At 38.2% G+C, this 8,636-nt stretch overlaps 1 protein-coding gene across 3 annotated transcripts; it reads left to right on the top strand.

Moving 5' to 3' along the window:
• The first annotated feature begins 2,511 nt into the window (after positions 1-2,511).
• LOC308693089 (uncharacterized protein) lies at positions 2,512-7,100 on the top strand. Of its 3 annotated transcripts, none has more exons than XM_081369812.1 (4): positions 2,512-2,757; positions 3,204-3,383; positions 4,721-4,813; positions 5,521-7,100. In XM_081369812.1, the coding sequence occupies exons 2-4, from the start codon at positions 3,299-3,301 to the stop codon at positions 6,549-6,551; spliced, it is 1,209 nt and encodes a 402-aa protein (XP_081225938.1). In that variant the 5' UTR covers positions 2,512-2,757; positions 3,204-3,298; the 3' UTR covers positions 6,552-7,100. The 3 variants fall into 3 exon arrangements, with proteins under 3 accessions (XP_081225938.1, XP_081225939.1, XP_081225940.1); XM_081369813.1 differs by having other exon boundaries at positions 2,533-2,757; positions 4,735-4,813; positions 5,521-7,045; XM_081369814.1 differs by lacking the exon at positions 4,721-4,813 and having other exon boundaries at positions 2,533-2,757; positions 5,521-7,039.
• The last annotated feature ends 1,536 nt before the right edge of the window (positions 7,101-8,636 follow it).

Here is an 8,636-nt window from a genome sequence, read left to right as displayed (position 1 = left end):
AAGCAGGCGTCTATCAGCGGATCCCTAATTTATCTGCTGATAGACGCCTGCTTTCAAATGCTCCCGTGTGCATCTGTGTAAGTGCTCGGTGAAGACAACAAGTTTTTTAAGCATTGATCAGGTGTTGCCCGTTAATTAAATAATAATAATAATAGCCTATTAAGTGAATAAACAAACATCATTACATTATTTTTATAACGGAAATATTTGGATATTTAACACTTAATTTAACACGTAATTACATTGAAGATGATTGTGAATTAATGCAGGATAAGTGAAAAAGTGCGTATAACCTAAGTTATCAGGTTTATCGGGTATTTGTATGCTATTCTAGTACATAAGCTAACTGTAAGCTAACAGATGTCAATGGTATATGATCACATGAATATCATAACATGATTCTGTAGGAGACTGCCTATTAAAAGTAATTTAATGTAATAAAGTGGTTGCCGGTTAGAAATTTTGTCCGACTTGAGACAGCGCCTACGCCACTTGACACCTGCTTTCAAACGCTCCCATGTGTATCTGTGTTGCGCTTGGTGAAGAGCGTCATTGATGTATACCGGTATTTATATATTTATATATTTCATATTTTTGAAGAGCTGATCCTTGTAGCCAATCACAGATATATTTGATGAGCGCGTGAGCACAACGGCCATTCAGAGGTGTTTACGATTCCGCTCAACAGCGGTACCGACTTGACACTTTTGACAACACTAGTCCAACTTCACGTCAGCCATACAGTGCCGGTGTGGTGACAAATCGGGTACTCCTCGAAATCGGGTCTCTATTTTTAGCCGCCCTCGCTGATCGGTTTCATCCAGCTGCAGCCGATGTCATTGGATTGCTTGGGGTCCTAATGGAGACCCGATTTTGAAGAGGACCAAATTCGTCACCACACCGGCACTGTATGGCTGCGTCCGAAATTGCATACTCTCTTGAGTAGTTCTTATTTTGAAAAAGTAATTACTTCTTGACTGCATATCTGTATGTATCTTGTATGTAATCTGTACATACTACATTTCCCATGTTGTCAATATAATGTGACCTACCAGCCAGTAGCGTAGCCAGGAATCACAATGTGGGTGGTCCCAGAGAAAATCAGGTGGGCACAGCCTAAAATGCATCTGTTATCAAAATAGGCCAACACAACTACACCTGCTTGAATACACCACAGTTTAATCAGAGCACAAGCATGTATGTCATCATAAGCAGTGTTAATAAAGAACATAACGATAAGAACAGCATTTCCACTGCGCGCGGCCAGGCCACACCACACACACGCGCGCATCTGACAGATGCGAAACAACATCATCAAATCAGCAGGACAGTAGTGGACAGTGTGTAAAAACCAAAAACAATGCTTGGTCATAGTCTGGCTCAGCGGCCACACCACGTTATATAAACAACATTGACTAGGCAACTACATAAACGTAGATTTGCTTACTTTTGATGACTAGCTTATAACAGGAGACGACGGGGCTGGGGGTCGCACACAGTTTTAAATTCGAACACATTATTCTCTGAGTGTAGTGTGTACACTACACACACCGGCGGTGTCTGTCCGCTGCGCCCAGCAACGGCTCAGGACCTTGTTCAAAATCCTGTCGCGCCACAGAGCGCTATTTACATAGTTTTATATTAAATTTACATTTATTTGTCTCAAATCGTAGTTAATGAATCTGACTTCACCCTGGGCTGCAATATACGTTTAGTTTTATATTCATGCACAGAAATCACCCGCTTGAATGAAAATTGCTGACATTATCGGATTTTCAGGTGAGAGTTGTCCTAGACGCGGCGCTGCGCGTCCAGTGTGCGACCCCCTTAAGAGTTGAACACTGCAATGATTTCGTTATTGTCCAACAATTCAGTCAATTCTCCTGAACATCTGCATTATCTTCCTCCTGTGGTGGCCGTGGTCTTTTTGACACAAACTTGTTGCTCTGTTTTCATTTTAGTTTAACATAACGTTACTTAGCTAAACTTCAGTGTCCCTCTGTGAAATGTGCTCGTCGTTGTGAAGGGGGAATGGGCTGTTCGCAATCATCTGAGTCTGACTCCGAAATGCGCTACGCGGGCATTTCGTCATCACCATGACAACCAAACAAGAATCAAGAAACATTAAGATTTATTTTTATAGGTCAAAATTGTTATAATCGCAACATAATTTCCTAGGCTACCTTGTGAGGCCACTGAGTGACTAGATGGGCCTGACTGACAGGTAGCTACGCGAGTGCTACCAGCTTCAGTTACATCACTTCACTGTCATTCATAAATCCTCTCACATGGCCTCATGGAATAGTAAAGTGTCCATCATATGCACACTTTAGAATCTCACCAGAAGTAATAGGTCATCCAGGTACTTTATTTGCCTACTCTTTTATGAGCACTGTGTATTCAGACATACTTATTTTTCACATACCGTTTTTCGCTTACTATATTAGGGAATTATGCGATTTCGGATGCAGCCTATGTGATTTACGTAGGAATATGCGGCCCCTTTAAGAAGAATGACACGGAGCGTATAGTGAGCATGCGCAGAAGAATGTAGGGCGAGTGCATTCGATTCTGTTTTGTTGGAAGAAAGAAAATAAAGATTCGGTTGCTTCTTCCCTGAGCGATCTTTTTATGTGTGTGTTTTTTTAGCTGAAGTCACTGATGTGCTTTTTAGTGTATGACGGTATCTTGCGATCGTGAATGAAGGACACACGTGGATTGTTTTCTTCGGATGAATAGCCTATTTCCAGTTTTAAGGTGAGAGATGTTTCTCGGATTACAGAGTAACATTAAACAGCTACAGAGTTTACGTGTTTAAGTACTAATGTAATGAAATGTGTTTTTTTTTTGTCCTGGTTATTAATTAGAGTGTAATGTTGGCAGAGAGTTTTCCACAGACTCTGTTTCAGTCTGTTGACAGCAATAAAATGTGCTTAATGTTCCACTTTACAAGAGATCTCAGACACTATCTCATCACTATAATGAATGAGATGAAAACAGGGAACTTTTATAGACAAAGATGCTTAATGGCTCTGTTGTTTCTGTCAGACTTTGGACAACAATTAAACCTTATTTTAAATATAACAAATTTCTAACTTTATCAAAATACTCCATATTTCCAACAGAAAACACATGTTCACTTAATTTACATATTATTAGTATTTCGGTATAGATTTAGTAACTTCTTTTTTTTAATTTGGCAGATCTGTTGCAGCTGGGAATATTCCCAATTCCCATCATCCTACAAGAGAAGGACAAACTCCAGGAGTAGGAGCTGAAATCTGTGTGACTGTTAAAGATGGAGTTTATTAAAGAGGAGATTGAAGATATGAGTGATCCAGAACCATCCAGAATAAAATATGAAGATGCTGAGCAACAAACTGGTTGGTGTCTATTCTTGATTCTTCAGCGACAGGATCATTGGGAAACCGTATCTGTGGTAACATTTATGCAAAATGATATTGATGAAATAATACAACAAATTTGTTTCTAGAAGAAAATTGCGTCATCGTCCACCCTAAGTAAGGCAGATCAATAATATTGTTGAATATTAAATGTCCCCAACTAAGCAAATAGTGTTTTTAAGGTCATGATATAATATTTTGCAAGGAGTCGTGTGAAAATAAGTCTTTATTAATGCATAATTTGCCCATAATCGTATTTTGAATAAAAGTATTAAAAGTGTTTGCTGTATTACTACCTCTAGTGTTCATTTCTGTTGGAAACTGCAGCGATATGTATTGGAACATGTTTTGCAGAAATGTTGCCCCAGGTTTTTCCAATGAGCCTGTGTTTTGATTTCTTCATTGTTGACTGCTGAAAAACAAACAGATTTAAGATATAGAAGTGTATCTGAATGATAATGATCTTGCATAGCTTTTGTCATGCACATTTTGATTGTATTAATACACACAAGAATGACAGAAGTAAGCTTTGCCTAATGAAAAATGACACTTTATACAGATACCTGATCTCTATAGAGAGCCTAAGTCCCTCCCCTTCCGGTCGACCACCATGGGACCTTAGTTCGGAAAAATATTGTATGGTAGTCAATGGCGAGAGACAACAAATATTTTGATCTCGTTTGAATTGTGCCCTGATTTACACATATGATGTTTGTCAATTTAAAAGATGCATTTTAAAGTCAAGAAAGTCGCAGCTTGATGTAAAACTGCTGAGGTATAAGACTGTGAAAATACGTAATTACAAAGACTACAAACCCAGAAGGCGCACATGCGACGTCATACCTTTTCTCTCAATGAATGAAGCTAACTTTACTGAAGCTAACGGCTGTCATTTTTTCTATAGTCTTACATTATAATCGTAACGTAACGGCGTCATGCCTGAGTGTTTTGAGCCAGAATACACACATACGAGCAACGGATCTTGTGACGTACATAGTGCGAGATGAGAGATGTAGTTCATTGAGCGATTTTCACATAAAATTAAACGTTACTCTTCTGTTTTATGTCAAACTGCGACTTTCTTGACTTTCATAATTACCTTTTAAATTGACAAACATCATATGTGTAGTTCAGGGCACAGATCAAACGGAATAAAAAGATAAGTTGTCTCTTGCCATTGACTTCCATACATATTTTTTCCGAAATAAGGTCCCATGAGCCGGAAGCGGAGGGGCGGGACTTAGGCTCTCTATTGCCTTCTACTATAAAATCATGTTCACTTGAACTGATCTTAACCACATAATATTTTATTTTAGACTGTCTTTGTCAGTTTATTAAAGAGGAGATTGAAGACATGAGTGATCCAGAACCATCCAGAATAAAACATGAAGATACTGAGCAACAAACAGGTTGGTGTCTATTCTTGATTCTTCAGCCCAGGCTCATCAGGAAAACGCATCTGTGGTAGCATTTATGCAAAATTATATTCTGTTGCATCGTGCATGTTTCGCGACAGTTTCAAAATGAAATGTCCATTGAGTGGCGCTAAAAGCTTGTTCAGTTTTATACGAAACAGATTAACGTGATTCTGGCAATGTTTTATTACATTGGTTTTTGTACGTATCGCCACAGGTAAATAGTGTTTTTAAGGTCATGATATAATATTTTGCAAGGAGTCATGTAAAAATAAGTCTTTATTAATGCATAATTTGGCCATAATCATATTTTGAATAAAAGTATGTTTGCTGTTTTACTGCATCTAGTGTTCATTTCTTTTGGAAACTGCAGCGATATGTATTGGAACATGTTTTGCAGAAATGTTGCCCCATGTTTTTCCAATGAGCCTGTGTTGTGATTTCTTCATTGTTGACTGCTGAGAAACATTAAAACTGAAGTTAAACAGATTTAAGATATAGAAGTGTATCTAAATGATAATGATCTTGCATAGCTTTTGTCATGCACATTTTGATTGTATTAATACACACAAGGATGACAGAACTAACCTTTGCCTAATGGGAAATTACACTTTATACAGATACCTGATCTCTATTGCCTTCTACTATTAAATCATGTTCACTTGAACTGATCTTAATAATCGCATAATATTTTGTTTTAGACTGGATGGAAGTGAAGCAAGAACATAAACTAGAACATTGTGATTTCAAAACTCAAAGAGAAAAAGCCAAAACGAAGAACATCTGCAGTGGAAAGAGTTTTTCTCAAGCATCAAGTCTCAGGAATCATCTGCACGTTCACTCTGGAGACAAACCATTTAACTGTGATCAGTGTGGGAAAGGTTTTAATTCGACATCAAATCTCAAAAAACACCTGAAAGTTCATTCAGATGAAAGACCTCACATGTGTTCTGTCTGTGAAAAGAGATTTTCAAGGCTGGATCATTTTAAACAGCACCAGAAAACACATAATAAAGTGAGAGATCATGTGTGTTTGGACTGTGGGAAGAGCTTTACTACATCTGAATATCTGAAACTGCACCAAAGAATTCATTCTGGAGAAAGACCCTTCAAGTGCTCATATTGTGACAAGAGTTTCGCTCAGTCTGCACACCTGAAAGTGCACGAGCGACTTCATACTGGAGAGAAGCCGTACCACTGTACTCAGTGTGAGAAGAGTTTCAAAGATGCATCAGGTCTCAGTGTTCATCTGCCCATTCACTCTGAAGAAAAACCATTCAACTGTGATCAGTGTGGGAAAGATTTTAATTCATCATCATATCTCAAAAAACACCTGAAAGTTCATTCAGATGAGAAGCCTCACATGTGTTCTCAGTGTGGAAAGAGTTTTTCACGGCTGGAAAGTTGTAAACGGCACCAGAAAACACATAATGAAGTGAGAGATCATTTGTGTTGTGACTGTGGGAAGAGCTTTACAACATCTGGTGAACTGAAACGACACCAAAGAATTCATTCTGGAGAGAAACCTTACAAGTGCTCATATTGTGACAAGAGTTTCACTCAGTCTGGAACACTGAAATCACACGAGCGACTTCACACTGGAGAGAAGCCATACCACTGTACTCAGTGTGGGAAGAGTTTCAGACATTTACCAAACTTTCTCACACATATGAAAAAATGTTGCAAGGTCCATTTGTTTTCATGTCAAATGCCTCAGAATGAAACGGTGTGAGATAAAATATCGTGTTTTTCCTAAAAGTTAAACTCGTGTAATTTTGTGAATTTGGTGCAAGGGTTGGAAACCTTGAAAGACTTAAGAGTTGAAGCTTCACGCGGTCAACAACTCTTACAGTGCAAATACAATAATTTTAATTTATTTCATTCAGGGTGGATTGTGTGATAAATAGGTCTTATTTGAATTAGATATATTTATGTAATTTAATTGTTTAATATATTGTGTTTTGATAGTTTAATTATAAGAAATAAAACAACATCTTGTGTTGAATGATCTATTTAATGAACACAGAGGATGAGTTATATAGTTTTAATCACATTCAAGTTTTTCATCATTCTATCTTAATACTGTGATGAATATGTTTGGGATGTACAGTATTATTGTCAATCAAATGATCAGATCTTGTATCATACAAAGAGGCTGGAGTTCATTTTTATTCTTCATTATTAAATGCTGAAGAACAATAAAGTATCAAAGCTTCTGTTGACCAGATTTTGATGTAGGGCTCCATATTTACCCGTTTGCTTTAGTTTGATTTAGGGATGCACCGAAATGAAAATTCTTGGCCGAAACCGAAAACCGAAAAAGAGGAAACCAAGGCCGAAAACCGAAACACCGAAAGAAATTATGCCAATTATTGTTAGTACCATTGCATTTATGGCTATGACTGTGTACTAAGTTTACTAAAATCAAGGCATTGCAATTGCATAAATTAATATTAAAGTTTCAAAGAATAAATCCATTAAAATTTTATGCAAATATTTATTTAGCATTTGCAAAGTATAAAATTAAATGTTTAACTTGACCCCACTCATGTGCACATTAAATAATAATGTAAAAGCCTACTGGCCTGGAGAAAGGTTTAAAAATTAAATGTTCTCTCATAAAAACAAAGTGCATTTAGGTCAATACTGCCATAGCCCAAAATAATATCAGCAGTTATATGCTCATGGACGTGAGTTGCAAAAACCATAAACAGCTCAGGTAAACCTCTGAGAAATGACGGCTGCTCTGCACACCCACGCAAAGGTCTCTCGCTCCCTCTCTCTGCCGCGCGCGCTACGTATGCGCGCTCATGCTCGCTCGCGATTCCGGGAGATTTAAACTAATTTGCGGGCATTAGGGAGCCGGTATCAATACGCGGGAGACTCCCGGAACTTCCGGAAGACTTGGGATGTCTGTGTTTTGAAAATCGCTGTCCGTGGGTCACTCTTAGATATATTTAAATACGTCCACCCCGCAGATGTAATGTTGCTTCAGACAAGCACGTGCAGGTCGCGGTGTCTGCTGTTTGCGTCATCACAACATTTCGGCCGTATTGTTTCGGTGATAAAAGTCTTTCGGCCGAAAACCGAAAATGCACTTTTGGGCCATTTTCGGCCGAAAATTTTCGGTGGCCGAATATTCGGTGCATCCCTAGTTTGATTTGTTCATTTATATGTCAGTCAGAAATTATTAGCCACATTTACACTGTCAGTCATGCGCGATCGAGGACTATTAACAGATATCAAATGAGATTTTATTGTTTCACATTAAATAACATGGACTAACCCTAAGCCTCCCTTTTATTTGTGGTCACAGGACTGCACAAAACAACTCTTTCAGGCTTTTAGTTCGAAAGAGTCAACATTTAGAAAAATATTGATACATTTTAAGATGTTTGTCACATTTCTTAAGTGAGATTGATCAGGGCTGGATTTCCTGAAACCTTAACGCTACATCGTTCTTAAATTATAACTTAAGCTGTACCTTATCGATAGTATGTGTTTCCCGAAACGTTTTTATACCTAAGTATACCTGATGTAAGTCATACGTTCGTAAGGTTGGTCTGGACAACATTTTAGCTTTACCTTATCACTGTTAACAGGTGGCCAACACTGCAAAAAACTTACATCTCAGTCTGTGCGAATATAATTCTGAAGTTAATACACTTTGGGCCCTATCTTGCACCCAGCGCAATTTACTTTGTACACCGACGCATGTATCATTCCTATTTTGCACCCGCGCACAGCGGACTTTTCCCTCCACAGACGCACGTCGGTTAACTAAGAAATACACTTGTGCTCCCCGGGGCGGTTCAGC

The sequence above is a fragment of the Scardinius erythrophthalmus genome (genome assembly GCF_964197995.2).
Source record: "Scardinius erythrophthalmus genome assembly, chromosome: 7".
NCBI classification, from domain to species: Eukaryota; Metazoa; Chordata; class Actinopteri; order Cypriniformes; family Leuciscidae; genus Scardinius; species Scardinius erythrophthalmus.
Note: the sequence above shows the minus strand (reverse complement) of the source record. Positions and strands in the feature narration are given on the sequence as shown.

Coding starts and splice junctions, on each gene's coding strand:
- LOC308693089 (XM_081369812.1), top strand. CDS start 3,299: ATGGAGTTTATTAAAGAGGAGATTGAAGATATGAGTGATCCAGAACCA. Junction 3,384..4,720: donor AGATGCTGAGCAACAAACTG/GTTGGTGTCTAT, acceptor ATTTTATTTTAG/ACTGTCTTTGTCAGTTTATT. Junction 4,814..5,520: donor AGATACTGAGCAACAAACAG/GTTGGTGTCTAT, acceptor ATTTTGTTTTAG/ACTGGATGGAAGTGAAGCAA.